Genomic DNA, 18273 nt, shown 5'->3' on the forward strand with positions numbered 1-18273 from the left:
AATTCCTAGACCATATGATAATATAAATAAATAATAATAATGAATAACTAATGCCCTCCACAATGACCTACAAAATAGGAGAGGACCCTAGCAAAAAGCAGGCAGTGAGGTTTTTCAAACCATCTGTTACTTGCGGTTTACTATACATTACAGTGAGAAATAAATGCAAACAAGCCTGTTTGGGTGTGTCAATATACATTTTAAAATGACCGTGACACATTTAAATGCATTGCACTCTCTACACAGATGGTTTTTCTAGTCTCCTAACATTACAAGTGCATCAGGTAAGGGTGCCTTAAGAGACTGAAACATTTGGATCCCTCCTGGAAGCATTTTAAGTCTTTATCTAAAACTGTATCTGCAGGACAGCATTTCCAAAATCAAGCTATAGGTTTGACTTTGCTTGGCCCTGTTTTTATCCATTTATGCCTTAGTATATTCATTACCTTTTAGGGCCAGGACTGATCAAAAACTAGGTTGATAGCAGAATAAAGAAGGAGACACAATGATGTCTACACTGCAATGTAAGCCCAGGTTAGTGGGACATGAGTCAGCTGACCCTGGGTTACAGAACCCAGAGCTTGAGCATCCATACTGATTGTCAACCCTAAATTAAGATTTTCCTGACCCCCAGGGTTTAAACCTGGGGCTCTGTTATGCACTTGACTCTGTAGCACAAAGACTTGAGTCAAACCAGCCATAGCACAGACTGCTTCGTGCAATGTGGCCACTCTAGTGCTTTGACTGTGGGAAAACTTGACTGTCCGCGCTGCAGGTTTCCAGATGTTTGAACAGCCCACCAACACAGCCTGCCAAGGAGTCATTTTGGTCTGCGTACTCCCAGCTACCGCAGCCAGTGACACCGAGGAGGTGCCTTTTCAAGAACTTCTTTTGCTTGCGCAGCGCTTTTCCTCCTGTGTCAGGAAATGGGCAGAGCTTCCAATAGTGCTGATGGACATTTCGGCGATGTTTTCTGAGCCACCTAAGGCACCTGACAGAGCTTATAATGGCGCTGGAGGAGGAGAATACAGGCATAACAGACTTGAACTGGCTGATGCGGCTTATGACACTCAGTATAGCTACTGATGCCCCTGCCCCCACTCCAGGTAGACTGGTGCTTCTGATGCAGGGCCACATGCAGATTGGTGGGATCACATAGTCATGCAGACCTGGGATGACCAACAGTGGATCCAGAACTTTTTCATGAAGAAAGCTACATTTCTGGAGCTTTGTGATCAGCATGTCCCAACCCTCCAGTGTAAAGGTACATGTGCCTTGCCTGTCCTGAAGCAGGTTGCTGTTGCTGCCTGAAAGCTGGCTACCCTAGACTGCTACAGGTCCACTGCAAACCAGTTTTGTGTGGGAAAGTCGATGATGGGTAAAATGGTGGCAGATGTTTCTGAGGCAATCAGACCAATGTTTTACCCCAAGGTGGTGGGCATAAAAGATATTCCTAAAGTAATTGCTGACTGTCAGAGAATGTGGTTTCCAAACTGCACCAGGCCCTTGATGGGACTTGGGGGCCCATAGTTTGCCCTCCTCAAGGAGCACATAAGTACCTAAAGCACAAGGGTAATACTCCATTATTATACAAGCCCTTGTGGACCACAGAGGTCAATTTATGACTGTCAGTGTGAGATGCACTGGAAAAATTCACAGTGCAATTCTTTTTTGCTGATCGGGCATCTACATCCATGGACAGGTTGGGACACTAGTCCCACCAAATGACACTGTCATAAATGGAGTTACTATCCCCACCATTATTCTTGGGAACCCTGCATGTCCCCTTTTGCCTTAGCTTATCGAACAGTACCATGATTTCAGAGGCCCTGACAAAAGACTGTAATTACATTCCCAGACAGTGTAGAATGATTGTTGAATGTGCTTTTGGCAGATTGAAAGCCCATTGGAAATGTCTACAAACCCACTTAGATGGCAGTGTCATTAATACTGTCCACATTGTGCTGTTCTCTTCACAATATTTGTGAATCCAGAAGTAAGCCATTTCCCCCAATGAACCTATGGCACTGAGAGGCTGCTGAATCGGTACCCTCATCCAGAAAGTGCCTCAAGCACACCTGGAGCTGGATGCACCCAGGCAATAAGAGTCAGGGACACTTTGTGCTCCCATATTATGGACTTGCACTGCCCAGGAAAAAAGGGGGAATAGTACGCCCATAAGGGTACTTGTGGGGCTAATTCACTGTGCTACATCATCTAATTTTTCAGATGCAGAATACAAGCAAGATGATGCAAATGTATTTTTAGTGGAAAATAATACAATAATGCACCATTATTTTCTACTGGTTGGTATTTTTTAAGATCTGTCATAGTTGTTAATTCTTTAGCAATGCATTTCCTCCGTGGAATATGTACAACATTGCAAGGAAACAGACCATCATTGATCAGTGACAAACAGTGTATTAAGAAATGCTTATACGGTTCTTTTATTCTTCCTGTGGCTTCTGTTAAGGTGTGCTTAGTGAACCATTTTCTAAATAAATAAACAAACTGTACAGTACTTGGATTGTATACACTATTTACACATTGAATGTAGATATATCAAATCTGTCAGTGCAATTAACATACAGTAATTAAATGTGCATAATGTGATTTAATTTTTGTCATCTATCAAAATTCTAAACCAACACTGTAGAGTTCAAATAAATACAAATATAATACATTGATTAGTCAATTATGTAAGAGAATAAGGCCAATACTGTTATCTTTAGAGGTATAGCAATTATTAGTTTATAAAAATACAATGCATTGATGAAAAGGAACCAAATTGTTCTTAAAATTCACAGATGCTTTGGATGCCATAAGAGGGTTTCAAGTGTATTGGTCCGGTTAGCTTAACTTCCCAGCTGCAGGCACTTTTCAGAAATATCCAGGGGGTAGTACATCCGGTAAAGAATCTCCGTTTAAAGACACCAGTAAATGCAGTTTGTCCGTGCAGTCCTGTAAAACCTCCTCCGGGTAGCCACTTATATGCAAGTCCAATGGATTTTGATGGTGCAACATCTGGTCTGCCAGTCCCAGGGAGCAAATGGCCAGAAGGGAGGGGGCATATTCGTTGAAAGCATAGTCGGCCATGCTAAGTTCAGCCATCCCTTTGGCCAGAGCTTTGGCATTGTCTGCCTCCCTGGCATCTGCCTGGCAGGACTCCACACGCAGGTGGGTGAAGTGCTCCAAGAAGAAGTTGATGGTCGGTGCCCCTAGGTTGAAATGTAGTTTGCTTAGGATGATGCATTCCAGGTTGCAGAGCTGCTGACGGGAGAAGACATCGCAGCAAAGGGCTAGGAGCTGCTTCACTCTGGGCGGATGCACTTCCACCTGCAAGACACGCCAGCAGAAACGTCACTGCAGTGCAAACAGACCCAGGAAACAAATACATCATTGCTACACGGGCAGAGAGCAACCCGCTCCCCCGCGCACTAAACAGGGCAGAAGGCAGCTCTGAGCACGAGGCCGGCCCTGCATTCGCATGCCCTGCAGTGCATCAGCTGCAGGTAGGCCACAGCATCAAAGAGTTAAACTGCCACTACCTAAGCGCCGTGCAGAGCGTAGTGAAATGATACAAACCCAGCGCTGTGGGCGTGAAACCTTCTTTAAAAAGCAGCCGAACTTGCGCCACTCGAGCAGGGTTACCTGCCTGAGCGGTTTCCCCAGAGATCTCGTGTGGCTTCAGCCTTGTTCACAGAGCTCAGTTCACCTCTAGAGTTAGGACGAGAGAAGCGTTTGTCCTGCGCTCATTCTCTCTTCCCCGACGGTGCCTGACGTTCCCGCCATGTGCACCCAAGAGAAAGGGGCCCCCGCCGCCCGCGTCTCATGCCTAGTACCTGTTTGCACGCGATGAAGAGGGAAGTGACTCCCAGCAGCTGGAAGCAGTCGGCAGCCACTGGGGTGGTGGTGAGGAATCGGTCCAGGGTATTCACTGCCAGGCACAGGGACTCGAAGGAGAAGCCGAAGTGCCGGTGCACAGGGATCAGCCAGCTGATCAATTTACACCGAGCCTCTGCAGTCACCTGCAAGAGAGAGAAGCGCTCAGTAAGCCACGTGACACCTCTGCAAGCTGGGAATTGCCACAGGCTAGGCTACAATTTCCCTGGAGACTGTCCGGCCAGCTAAGCCATAACGACAGTGATCTAAGGCGTTATTACTCACTCTTCCTCCCCGTGGCCACAAGCGGGGCCCTTCATTGTACTGCTCTAGCCCGAATGTTTAGTGAGGATAAAGACCTGGGCACATGCAATGGAGCACGAGGCAACATACCATGTGTAGACCGAAGAGAGCCGGGGAGAGGGGCGAGTGCAAAGCCCAGCGTAGCCTGGACGTGTCTATACTGTACAAGCTAAACAGGGGTGCGTGTGCGGAGATCGGAGAGCGCGGGCGAGTAACGGACACAGGCTCCCGGGAGACACTGACGGGAACGTGCCCGCACTGCGGTGAGATGAAGGCGGGAGACTGGAAAGAGCAGGGACACGGGACGGGGCAGCGCCACATGAGGTGTCCAGGGTGCAGCAGGACTCGCTGCTGCGTACGGAGCGAGAGGTGGGGCCGGGCAGGGCACAGAAAGGGATTCCCGTGCACGGAATGTACAGGGGGAGGGGAGGGGACAGTGCATGGAGAGAGGCGATGTCTGGGTGTCAGTGCGAGTTTCCATGTGTGCAGCAGAGAGAGAGGGCGAGGGGACTGTGTGTGCCGGGATATGGCCTGGACGGGTCTATGGAGAGGCAGCACAGCATGAACGCACGGGACCGGAGTGCTGCAGACAGTGCGCTGTGGAGCGCGGGCAGCACAGCCCGCGGGGTGTCCGGGCCCGGCTGTGCGGGGCGCGGGGTGTCCGGGCCGGGCTGTGCGGGGCGCGGGGGCCGTGCGGGGTGTCCGGGCCGGGCCGTGCGGGGCGCGAGGTGTCCGGGCCGGGCCGTGCGGGGCGCGGGGGCCGTGCGGTGTCTGGGCCGGGCTGTGCAGGGCGCTGGGGGCCGTTGGGTGTCCGGGCCGGGCTGTGCAGGGCGCGGGGTGTCTGGGCCGGGCTGTGCGGGGTGCGGGGGCCGTGCGGTGTCTGGGCCGGGCTGTACAGGGCGCTGGGGGCCGTTGGGTGTCCGGGCCGGGCCGTGCGGGGTGCCCGGGCCGTGCTGTGCGGGGCGCGGGGTGTCCGGGCCGGGCTGTGCGGGGCGCGGGGGCCGTGCGGGGTGTCCGGGCCGGGCCGTGCGGGGTGTCCGGGCCGGGCTGTGCGGGGCGCTGGGGGCCGGGCCGTGCTGTCCTACCTGCGGCTGCTGGGCCAGAGGCTCGCGCGGGTGGAACTTGCTCTCCAGCCCCTTGCGGAAGCGGTACCAGCTGGCCCCGTACTCGCGGAAGGCCTGCAGCTCTAGCCGGGCGGCGGGCTCGGGGCTGCCGGGGGCGCAGAGCCGCTCGGCGCCGCCCTGCAGCGGCGGCTCCCCGGGGCAGCTCGGGCACTTGCTCTTCTTCACCGGCGCCCGGAGGCCGAGGCCGCGGCAGAGGGGCTGAGCCCGCTCCTCGGGGGTGGCGCCCGCCGCCCGCCGCCGTTTGCTGGGGGGGCTGCGCGGCCGGCCGGGGCGCTCGGGGCTCAGCGGGTGCGTGACCATGGCGCGTCCCGGCCGGAGTGAGGCGCCCGCCGCGGCGCCCGCCTATTTAGCAGCCGCCCAGCCCCTGCTGCTGACATCACCCGCGGAGCTTTCCCGGCTAAAGACCCGCTCGCCGCCCCGGCCCGTCGCCCCGCCGCAAGCCGAGGCGGGGCCAGGCGCCGCCACCCCGCCAGCACTAGCAGCTCCGGCACCAGGCTGAGCAGCACGGCCGGGCCCGGCAGCGCCGCTGGGTGCCAGTAATGAGCCCGCCGCTGGCAGCGTGCAGCGCAGCCCCTCGGGGCAAGCCCTTGCCAGGCCGCTGCTCACCCTCCCTCACGGAAGCACCTAAGCCCCCTGGGCAGTGAGCTGGCCACGCGGTGGCACTGACGATGGGGCCAGGAGGGGGGTGGCCGTTCTGGGTAATAAACGCTGTACAGCCGGCTGGACACAGGGGTACAGCTGCTGGGGCTGGTTTTACCGCAGAGGGTCTGCGCCCACTGAAGTCAGTGAATTTTGCCCGTGACTTCCGTGGGTCTGGGAGGATCGGGCCTCTCCAGACAAGCTGAAGTCACGCCGGTCCCTTCTAGTAATGAAATCCCTGCCCCAGCAGTAAAACGTGTGCAGGCAGCTACGGGAGGGATGGATTTGTGACCAGAACTGGGGTTTGTTTCACTTTAGGAATCGAAAGTATCATGGGTAACTCTCCGCAAAACCTCAGCGCCTTGCTGGGGCGAGCCCAGGCGAGTGACTTAAACACGCGTGAGTGGCAGGGAACTAGACATAGCGGCTGAAGTTGTTGGACTTTTCCTCTGTGTTGTTTCGGAAGGGAATGATTGATGCCAACAAACAAACAAAAACTCCTGGGAGTTTAACAGCTGGGAATCCAACCAGTCTTGCTCTGTATGAATTAGCGTCTTTATTCCAGATTTCCAGTAGATCGTATTTGTATACACATAAAAGAGATCAATTATCCGTTAAAATTACAATAATTTAAATAACCAGAAATAACATTTCTTCACATTTTCTCCATTTTTGATTAAAACCTACTGGCTATTTCATTCAACATTTTATTGGCCAGAGAACTATGTAAATACTGTCAAGTATCAAGTGTCAAGTGTTAGTCTGGATCTGTAAAAGCAGCAAAGAGTCCTGTGGCACCTTATAGACTAACAGACGTTTTGGAGTATGAGCTTTCGTGGGTAAATACGAAGTGGGTATTCACCCACGAAAGCTCATGCTCCAAAACGTGTTAGTCTATAAGGTGCCACAGGACTCTTTGCTGCTTTTATGTAAATACTATAACACTGGGGAATGGAAGTGGTGGAATTACGTGGGAGCGTTACTTGATATAGGGATTTAAGGCAAATGTCTTCTGCCTACCACCTTTCCGTCAGGCCGTTTTTCAGGTTCGTCTGTTGCCAGCTCATATATTTCAGTTACTTCCTATTGCAAACGATACAGAGGCAATATCCAGGACACACGAATCTCCGAAAAAAAATCATATCACCAGCGGTACTTTTTACTGACACCGGCTGGATCGTGTTATTCCCAAATTAACGGCAGCGGCTTCCTTTAGAGAGCCACGACTAAGCCTTGTGTACCAAGCAGCTGCTCTATCCGAGGTACCCGGATTATGGGATTTGACCACGCCTGCCGTGGGCCGGGCAAGGCGCGCAGGAGGGCTCCCCGGGGAGTGAATGAATAACTTCAACGAATGAGCTCCGAAGCAGCGAGGAGAGCGGGAGGAGGAGACAGGTCCCCCACGATGAGCCATGAGGCCAGCGATTCTCCTGGAGAACAAAGCACAGCACTACCTTTACAATAAAATACATTCACCAAAGAGCCGCACAGTGATTTCTGTTTGAGATCACAACCTTTGCTATACTTAGTTTATGTCTGCTAAATGCCTTAAGTAGATCAAAGTTACTGCCCAAGGACTGAAATTGATCTTTTGATAAACCTCACAAAGGCTGTCTCTACCCAGGGGGCAAGGATCAGAACTGCGCTACACTGCATTATAGGAGCTGAAAGCCACTGTAATCATTTGTAGTTTCTGTACCTTCTGTAGTCCGTGTAGCAGGTTGACCTCTTTTTTAGTAGGTCGTTTCCAATAGCTTTCATGGGTAAGATTCCTTATTAGGAATTTCACTAGCCCCCATTGAAAAAAAAATACAAAGACTGCACCCTTAGTTAAATATGACAACAGATGTTTTATCTATAATGTTGGTGCAGTGTTCCTCCCAGGATGTCAGAGAAAGAGAGTGAGCGAGGTTATGTATTTTATTAACCCAAAGTCTGTTGAGAAACACAAACTTTTAGAGTATCAGAGGGGTAGCCCTGTTAGTCTGGATCTGTAAAAGCAGCAAAGAGTCCTGTGGCACCTTATAGACTGACAGAGGTTTTGGAGCATGAGCTTTCGTGGGTGAATACCCACTTCGTCGGGTGCATGTAGTGGACACATGAGCACAAGCTCATGCTCCAAAACGTCTGTTAGTCTATAACGTGCCACAGGACTCTCTGCTGCTTTTACAAACTTTAGAGCTTATGCAGGTGAAGAAGATCGCTGTAAGCTCTAAAGTTTGTCTCTCATCAACAAGTTGGTCCAATGAAAGATATTACCTCATCCACCTTCTCTCTCAAAACATACTACAGCAAACAAAACCAATGGATGAGGACCTTCTCCACTCACTGCTGTGGAATTTTTAATCCCACCAACATTCACAGACATAAATGGCAAACTTTTATTCTTCAGAAATCATTCTTATTTTTATGGTTTTTTGTTTAGCCAAGACATTCACTAGAGTTTAGTCATTTAAAAATAAGATTGATTTACATTTAACATGCCACATTATAGACAGGTGTGGGAGAAGACATGTTTTCTGTAATCAGACTACTGAAATCAATTTCTTATTTGCATTTCAATAGGAAAACAGATGTAAAAGGTAAGACACACCAAAGGAATCAATAGGAACTATTAAGCTGAATGGTTTATGGTCTTTGAACTTATATCAGTAGGGTTGCATATTTAATTTTTGTGCATTACATCACCTTTAAATAAAAAGTGATCTGCATATAGGTTTGAAAAATCTCTGATAGTAAAAGTATGAATACACCTAGAAAAAAATGATTCTGGCTCCAAATTAAAGGGTTAGAAGTGATATTTTCATTGTGGGACATTGAATAAGCCATGGATTTTTATAAAAGGCAACTTAGTACACTTTACAGTGGTGAAAGGGGAAAAAACAGCACTAGCCAGCTTCCCTAGAAGCTCAGAACACCAATAACCTTTCCACAACCTAGGGAAGTGTAGCTACTTTTATAGAATTCTTACTAAATCACACTTGGCTGATCATTTTGCCTCTTTTAGTGGTCTTTAATAGCTGCATTTTTTTCTTCTTATAGCATGGCTTTGTAAATTTGTACTGTTACTACACCTCTACCCCGATATAACGTGGCCCGATATAACATGAACTCAGATATAACGCGGTAAAGCAGTGCTCCGGAGGGGCGGGTCTGCGCACTCCAGTGGATCAAAGCAAGTTCAATATAACGCGGTTTCACCTATAACACGGTAAGATTTTTTGGCTCCCGAGGACAGTGTTGTATCGGGGTAGAGTGTACCAAAGAATGTCTGTTAGATGGCTCAGCATATTCTGGTCTATTTTGTATAGCGTGATCTTTCAAGAGCACATTGGGTTTTCCTCCTTGCCCCTTTTTCAGGTAGAAAGAAATACTATTAACTCCCTGGAAATAGGAATCAATATTTATTAAATGAAGAAAACTTCAGCATTAGTCCTCTGTCTGTTCAGGCCCAACAGTGTTAGGATTTCAAAATCCCAATGAAATTCCTAAGCTAAAGACTACTGATCTGCAGTTTGTGTCCCCATGTTTTCATCTCATCATAGTGAGCCATATAGAAAAATGACAATGTTCTTAAAATGTAATGCTTAAATCTGCTACGGAATAAAAGTCTACAGCTTAAGGTAAAAAAACAGTGAAGTAATGTTCTGGCAAATGCACAAAAATCTGTTTTGTTTTCAGTTTTTACATATCTAAACAGGACAAGCTATTTTGTATAGCAGTTAAAAGCTATTCCATACAGATTCAGAACCTGATCTTGAATTTCTAGTACACTACTAATAAATACCTCAAACTGAAACAAAGCAAATGTGAATTGGTCATGTTCATTTTTATGTTGAAAAGATCTGAATTACTACCATCATTTATACATTCAAACAAATGGCACCAAAATTTATTGTAAACATAATACATTTATGCTCATAATTAAAAATGACCTACAAAATTACTTCTATGTCAAGTTCATGCTGTATTTCCAAGTTATGGCTGGTATCAACCACATTTTAAATGTTGAAATACATTAGCTGAAGTCTTTTTTAAGCATAATTGTTTTCCTGCCACTATTGAAGCTTTAAGCTTTGTAGTTTGTTACTGAACTCCAGTTTCAGCTGGCATTCTCTGTTTTTATCAGTTCTTTGATGATGTGTAAAATCTTGTCATCTAGGGAGAAAAAAAACAGAAGTTAGTGGGGAAAAAAACCCTAAATTTAACAAAATGGGAGAGATGGGCAATTTAACAAGGAAAGCTTTAAATTAGCTAGGCTGTGTCAGACTCAATAGTGAGGCAGAGTGCACCTCCCTCCCCCAAATATGCAGATAAGAAATTATCCTTATACACACTAAGGACTGTTATACTGCATATTGTTTACTAATAAATTGCCTGCAGCCATTTCAGTAGTTTCCCCTAAGGAAACTGGAGAAAAAGAGAAGTGAAGAGGACTTTCACAGATACATCTTAACATGTTTCCCTCCAGTTAGGATTTTATTTCTTGACATTTCTCTCAAATTTTAGAAGCATGGAGTATGCCCATTTATCCCTTATTTTTGGGGCTGTCATGTAATCCCTCCCACACTATTTACCTATAACTTTATCAGTACATTGCACATTGTCTTACAGCTGTGTGGGGTGATGCCGTGAAGGAGACCTAGGTTCAGTAATGACCTTTTGGGTTTCTGTTTCTCATGAGAGTTGAATTAGGCACACCATGGCTACAATGTGGTCTCTTGAGCAAGGCTGAAGTGTATTAGTATATTTGTTTAAAGAACTATACACACACTGTACATATACAATGTATATTTATCACACATTTTTATGTTGGTAGTACAGCAATACAATTACCTTCAAGTGACATTTTAGGATTTTCAAGTTTTTTCTTTAAAACAGACTCAATGAGAACCCTCAGTTGTTTGAAAATTACTGCAATCTTTACAGGAGCCTGTAGAAAGAATAAGAGAAGATTAATATATTTGCATTTTTCTCAAAGCAGTTTCATATTGAGGAAACCCAAGATTAAAGCTTACCCATCATACAAGAGGCCAAGGACCCAATCCTGTAAACAGTTATGCACATGCTTAACTTTTGTGTATTCCTAATGAGGTCAGTGGGACTAAGCATGCATTTAAGTTAAGCACATAAGCAGTCCCACTGACTTCATTAGGAGCAGAGCCGGCTACAGGCACCAGCGAAGGAAGCAGGTGCCTGGGGGGGCCAATAGAAAGAGGCAGCAGTCCGTCCGTTGTTGGGGCAGCACGTCCGGGTCTGCGGCGGCAATTCGGCAGCGGATCCTTCAGTGCCTCGCTTCCTCTTCGGAGGTACTTTCGCAGCAGCTAAATCGCTGTGCTCCATCGGGCTTTTTTTTTTTTTTTCCCCCTTTGTTGCTTGGGGCAGCAAAAAAGCTGGAGCCGGCCCTGATTAGGAGCAAGGCCTAAAGTAACTCAAAGTGTTGACCAGAGATTTAATATCACTGCCTGTAGATTATAGACCAACAGAATATACAGTGGGCAGGGGGAGTGAGAAAAAAAGAAGACGACATAATAGACATGGTAGATATTTGATACCCCCTGTACTCAAACTATCACCTGCAGGCGTTAAAAAACTTACATTGATTTGGCCAGGAAAAATGTGGATCTCAAATTGAATTGGCTAATAAGAACATATGGTTGTCTCTCATTTCAGTGTCACAGCCAGAAAGCTGTGTTACCTGTCTCCCCTCTCAAAGAAAGGCTGATCTTAAAAATTGTGTGTGTGTTGAGTAACAAGTGCATTCAGTCATTAACTGGTGTTTCCTTAACAACATTTGTATTCACTCTGAGTTTCAGGGAATGCTTACATAAAATTAGCAACATGTATTCTTCCTAGGGTGTAGCATGAGGTGTAAATGAACAGAGCTAGAAGAAAAAATGTAACCAATTTGACAGCAGGTGGGCAACTCCCATATTTCTTCTGTTATTTGGTAGCATTTACCAAGAAAAAGAGCAGGTGGCCAGTTTTCATTTTCAGCCTCAGATTAAATGCATTCAGAAAACACGTTTAGAATTTCTTCTGTTTCGAAAGAGAGAGCGTGAGTGTGTTTGCTTTAAGTTTTCAATGTTTCTCACAGCTTTCACTTGCAAGACTCATTTAATCTGAGATGTAAATCAATGAGATTACTCAAGGGTTTAAAGTTAAGCAGGTGCCTACATGTTTACAGGATTGGGACCTATGACTTCAAAATGTTCCAGTTAAATACATTTTCAGTTATTACACTTACTTAAAGCAAGTATTTCCTCTTACCCCAAATCAGGTAAATGTGTGTTTCCAATAATATCTCTTCTTATAATACCTCAATCTTTCTTCATGAACAAAGGCAAACATTCCTTTTTTAAAATAGCATGCAAGAGTAATTTAATAGTTATCTCTTGGAAGCACATGACCTTATTACACACATTTAACAAAATTCCCATTATTTCGCTTAACTATCTTAAACTCACACTTCAATGTGTTTCAGGTATAAAATGCACAGCCATTTAAAGGCACAAGAAATAACCAGAACATGTGTACCTGAAAATGGATCCAGCCATCAACAGACAGGAGGCGTTCACGGTGCTGAACTTCTATGTCTCCACCAAAAAGTAAAACTGGAAAGGGGGAAATTAAAGTAGTCTCTCTCAAGTACACCTTGGCATATCTTATCTGCATATAAAACACACACAAACAAAAGCATTTAAAAACTACAACACTGAACTGGAATGCTATCTTCATGAAGCAAGTCGTCAATTCCCCCCCCGCCCCCCCCGAGACATCATTACATATGCTACTTATGTTAGTAAACAGTGAAAGAATGTAGGCTATGCCCAATTATCTGCCCTATACTTTGTGTGATATGTAAAAATCTTAGTCTTTAAGGAAGGGAAAAGGCTTATGCCACTAGGAGAAATTTTCCTTTTGTGATCCTTCAGAGGGGAATTTTAAAGAGCACTGGATGAATAGGAAGACCACAATTATGTGGTTAAGATTATAAACAAAAGATAATGGTAGCCTACAGCAGATTGTACAAAGGCTATGAATATACAGCTGAATGTGCAGTGTTTGACAGGGAAATAACATTTATTGCAACGTGAAAATTTAAGTGGGTACAGTCAGAAAATTAGTTTAATGCATCTATACTTAGAGATGCATGCAGTCTATATGCACTGCACTGCTGGTTTTTTTCCCAGTCAAGCCAGGATCAATATTGCTTGCCAGAAATTATTTCCTGATACAGTGAACATTTTTAATGTAAAAAACCCCTATTAGAATTAATGCAACAAGGGTTTTTAATATTGAAATTCTCATAATACACACCAAAAATAAAGTTTCTTTTAGAATGCTTTTATAAAAGCAGTCATAATGTAGATTGTTTTAATCTCTGAGCAACCGAGGGGACTATACATGCATTAAAAGGTCTGAAATGTATTAACACTGAAACAGTATTTTGTTTGCATAAAATTTATTAAACAACATTTACTGAACAAGGTTTCTTCCCTTGATAATCCCACTCCCGCTCACATGCTTGGGCCCCCACTTCTCCCTCCCTGAGATTTGCTCCTTTTATCTCTTTTCTTCATCTGTGATTTTAGGCTTGGCAAATCTTACATTTCTTGTTAAAGTATTTTTTTCTTGAAATCTATTACTTTCGCTAACTATTCCTAATTTGTTCTCATCAGTCTGTCAATTCCCTTTCTAACTTTAGCTGTTGTCTTACATCTTGCTTTATACTGCAAGCTCCTTGGGCAGGGAATGTTGTCTGCTCTGTTTGGAAAGAGCCCTGTGTATGTACAGCATTAAATATCAGTAGGTAGCTTAGTACTCCCTTACAATAAAACGTCCACTGGTACGACAACACACACTTGAAAAGAATTGCTGTATAATTTTTTACACTGAGATAAAACATACATCTTCACCAAAGAGTTGACAGTCTAAAGAGACCACACACAGACATGGATGTGGAAGTAGGTGGGAAAAGGTGATCGACAAAATGCAGTTCAGTTTTGAAGTTCGGCGTGTCTTGGATTTCACAATTTTTGTGAATATGTTTTATGTTAAGCTAGTTAGTATCTCTTCAGACCCGAGAGAGGGCATGGAAGGGTTTAAAAAGGCCCTGCTGAAACATGTTTTAAGGACGTAGAGGTGAGTAGGGACAGATAGCATAGTACAGGTCAAAGTACGACTGTTACTTTGACTACATATTTTTGACACTTCTTTCTAAGTCACCAAGCAGAAAAGTGATCAACTTTTTTTTTTTTTTAAATAAACAGTACTATACCCAATACATTAACCCTTTGTGAAAAGCTGACTGATAAAGAGAAGGGTACTTTCATTTGTAAGCTTGTCAGTTTAGTCAATATTAGATTTATTGGCCTTCATTTCTAGCCACATTTGTGCTTGCCTTATTTAGCACCTGGTGCATTTTTTTTTTAAACCCACACTGATTTCAGGGACAAGGCATTGATGGTTCTGAAGATGAACTGCACATCCAAGTATATTTCACATTATGTTCCATGTATATACCACTACAGGCATGTAAGGTGTTTGCAAATTGATAAGTCCTGGTCTAATGGGGTTTACACCAATGTGCAATTGCTTTAAAGATTGTCACATAATTGCTTCTGATTAATCAGATAGTGATATAAATACAAGATCCTTACCTTCTCTTGGTAGAGCAGCCATCCATATGTCTGCAAATCTCTGTTTACTGAAGAGGGATGCACTTGTGCTTTACCTTGAGCAGTTTCCACCATGCACGCCAATTTCTCTGTGATATCTACAGACTTCATATACATTATCTTCCCCACGTTGTCATATAGCCCGGCAGTCAGCACTGCTTTAAGAAGGGCTATTTCCTGAAGAGAAAGGGATTGTGTGGTTCCGTTTCCTTCCCACGTATGAGTTGTAGGTGCTGCAAATCCTGCTGCCCTGACCACCTTTATTAGTTCTTGTTTCACATCCTGAAATCAGTTTTGATCAAAACAGGTACATTAATAACTTAATAGTAAAATACTGATTATAAAAAGGGACACTATCAAGCCACCAGCACACTCAGACTCCTCCCCAATATTCCCAACTAACAGTGAAGAGACTCAGAAACTTATCTAGAAAAAATTAGTCATATCTGCAGAGGCCTTGGAATCCTGACTGTTTGGATGAGTAACCAAAACAAAAATCAGGTTTCTAGGATTCAGGCACTGAGAATGTGGGGCTGAAAGTGATGCAAGTATGTCTCTGTCTCCCAGCTATTTAGAAGACAAACTGAGAGCAAAAAATGCACACATTTATGTTATGCACCCTTCTCCTATTTCCTGGGGATTAGTCTGGGAAAGGACTATTGGAGCCTTCATCTTGGAGGCAAAAATGCATTTAGAAAAAAAGTCAGGATTTGGCATCACAGAATCATAGAAATTCAGCCTGGAAGGGCCCTTGAGAAGTTATCTAGTCCAGCCCCGCATGCTGAAGCAGGACCACATATACCTAGACTACCCCAGACAGGTGTTAGTCTAACCTGTTTTTAAAAACCACCAATCATGGGGATTCCACAATCTCTCTTAAGTAATCTATTCTAATACCTATCATCTTCCAAGCTTCACAGTGAAATACAAGTACTTAGTAAATATAAGGAGTGATACAGGCTAACCATGTGTTATTTTATTTACCCTTGTTAAGTAATATTTTACCTTACAAGTTTTATTTTGTATAAAGTGCTGTAGTATGAACTTCAGAGAAACTCTAGGCAAACATGTATATCAATGGGGCTTGCACCTCAAAAAGTAAAGGACAGATCTAGCCAGTCTGAATAAGAATCTAAGCTATTCACCCATTCTCAACATTCTATTTGCCCATATTTGTTAACTTGTCTGTATACTAACATGAGTACTGTATATCACTGCTTTAAAGTTATATGCTGAATTTTCTGAGGGAAATTAACAGTCATCCTTCCTGGGCAGAATCACATGGCTTGTATCTTGATATACCTCCAGAGTTAACAGTGAGGTTCTGTTAAGAAAATTCCTTCTGCAGTAAGCCATTTCAGTGCGATACCCTCCTTCTTGACGAGCCTTTTTCCACCTAGACAAAAAGTCTTGGTTTACTACAATTACAAAAGTAACACTGATGGCTATCTACAAAGAGATGAGGAATCCAAGTTCAAATACATAAAAAAGTGATAATGACTCTTACAAAGGATCCTCCACTAACTTAATGATAAAACACTAACTGGTTTCATCTGGATCAATAATGTATGTCTACCAGAGATCAGGAGAGGACAAGCATTTCACAGCATGTAAAATTACATGCCCATGAATAAACAAAGGTGTTTCTTCTATAAACTGACAGATGATTGTATGTTCTGACAGTTGGAGATAGAATAGCAATGTTCCTGGTTGAAAGTCATGAAGAATGTAACCTTAATTGGTAGTTGTTGGGTTTTTTGTGTGTTTGTTTTAAAGTGTAGCTCACTACAAAACAGCTACAGAAATACCTGAAGCATTAGGACACCACAAGCAGTATGCTTCTGCATTGCTTGCATTGTTAGAAGGTGGTGTTAGAAGGCCAAGTGACTAACCAATTGGGCCATTTATTAATCCTCAAGTAGCATAGTACTTATCACACATTTCTGCTGTTCTAAAAGGAAATTTACAAAAACATTTAGGATCATGTATTTAATAGCAATATTTAACGGACACACCATTACTGACAGTCAATCAAAAGGTTCTATTTGCTTTAAGTTTTAATATTTTAGAAAAGATTATTTACCCTAGATATGCACTGTAAATTGTCAGATGATCTGAGTTTGCCAATGCCAGGGAAGATTTTGCAAGATCTGCTTCATCTTTTCTACCAATTGGTGTAGTAAAAGGGGATTTTTCTGTCATTACAGCAGCTAAAGTTGCCTGTAATCAATAGCAAGATATTAAGAAGTTAAAATATAAACAACATAATATAAACAAAAATTAAAATAGTAGGCTTCAGGCTTTTACCACTTAAATAAATAAATAAAAATCTAGATTTCCTGTTTCAACAAGACTTACCATATTCCTTGTCTTGCTTCACATTAAGTCACAAAGACAGAATGATTGCATTTTACCGTATATAGTATATTACAGTGTAAGATTCACTGAAGACATTGTACTTACATAGCACCATGAAATATTTTAAAAAGTCTTTTCCGCCATTAGTTTATTAAATCTCAACACTTGTGTGAAGCAGGTAAGTATTTATATACCTTTTCATAGATAGGTAAAATGAAGTACCCAGAGAATAAGTGACCTGCCCCAAATCAAACCAACTCAGTGGTACAAATAGGGCTAGAACCATAGAATCTGAACTCCTAGTTCCTTTTTTCAACCAAGGGATCACACTTCCTCTTACTAAGTACAGGCAACTAGGATATGTGAAAAGTGTAAAGAGTCTATTGTATAATGATAATTTTAAGGTTGGACTGAGTCATAACAAGACCTGATCAGGTGTAATAGTAGAATAAAGTGCAAATCCTTGTCTCAGATCTGCACTTCACGGTAGTTCCTTGATTTAGTAGAATTTTGTAATAGTGATGTTCCTCTCACACTGTTTCTATATCAAGTACAGTGATATCTGAGTGATGGTACTTAAATTATTGAAGTAATATTTCAGTAGTGAAGAGAGGCATTTTGATAAACGGATTGCAAGGTTAGCTAGATTCACTCCTGGGTCTTTAAGATGGGAACTACAGGCTTTTATAGTGTAATAAGTATTGAATATTTGTTTGCATCCTGAGTATTTTATTATATAAAACTTTCCCTAAACACAAAACCTATACACAACCATTTGTTGGATTTTGCTAACTATTTTTTTGGCAACTAGTGGGATTCTATTTTACACAGGGGAATCAGATTAAGTTGTATATGGTGCAAAGGATCTAAATTGCATTTGAGCTATTGCTATATTTGCTGGGGAAGAAGGGACAGTTTCCAGCACTGAGTAGTTGGATATTGTGAAAATGGGTTTGCTTTTGAAGGGAAGAATGTGTGCTGCATATTGACACTATCATGAACTGTTTGTTTTTAAATAATTTTAAAAGGACACTAATCTGAAGTCTGTCAACTTAAAAAGCAGTTTCAGGTCCCACATCAGCACCTGAGTGCAACAAAAATCATAAGGTGTTTCAGATTTTGAAAGTACTGTATTTTCTCACCCCTGTAGCTCTGTGAAACAACAACAAAAACAGACTGAAAATGAGTACACTCAAGTGCTGCCAAATGTTCAAAGTAAAACAAACTGAAAAATAACCATCTTAAGTACTGCTTGTAACAACCGTCGGTCAAAGTTTCAGACAGAT

At 43.6% G+C, this 18273-nt stretch overlaps 2 protein-coding genes across 4 annotated transcripts in view; both read right to left on the bottom strand.

Annotated features, from left to right (window-relative positions):
* Window positions 1-2431: 2431 nt before the first annotated feature.
* Window positions 2432-5609, bottom strand: CCNO (cyclin O). The gene is made up of 3 exons (XM_045021417.1): window positions 5271-5609; window positions 3843-4028; window positions 2432-3336 (listed from the first exon to the last, which is right to left on the bottom strand). The coding sequence occupies exons 1-3, from the start codon at window positions 5607-5609 to the stop codon at window positions 2881-2883; spliced, it is 981 nt and encodes a 326-aa protein (XP_044877352.1). The 3' UTR covers window positions 2432-2880.
* Window positions 5610-9339: 3730 nt separating this feature from the next.
* The window catches only part of DHX29 (DExH-box helicase 29), a 36388-nt gene continuing 27454 nt past the window's right edge, over window positions 9340-18273 (bottom strand). For 2 of the 3 annotated variants that reach the window (XM_045022441.1, XM_045022440.1), the window contains exons 22-27: window positions 16713-16849; window positions 15932-16025; window positions 14612-14911; window positions 12486-12617; window positions 10785-10881; window positions 9340-10106 (exon numbers count right to left, since the gene is read on the bottom strand). In XM_045022441.1, coding sequence (XP_044878376.1) covers window positions 10051-10106; window positions 10785-10881; window positions 12486-12617; window positions 14612-14911; window positions 15932-16025; window positions 16713-16849 — 816 coding nt within the window. In that variant the 3' untranslated portion in view covers window positions 9340-10050. Of the gene's footprint in view, window positions 10107-10784; window positions 10882-12485; window positions 12618-14611; window positions 14912-15826; window positions 16026-16712; window positions 16850-18273 lie in introns of those variants that run through there. The other variant, XR_006580714.1, reaches the window with a different exon arrangement.

This window comes from Mauremys mutica, chromosome 6 (genome assembly GCF_020497125.1).
Source record: "Mauremys mutica isolate MM-2020 ecotype Southern chromosome 6, ASM2049712v1, whole genome shotgun sequence".
Lineage (NCBI taxonomy): Eukaryota > Metazoa > Chordata > Testudines > Geoemydidae > Mauremys > Mauremys mutica.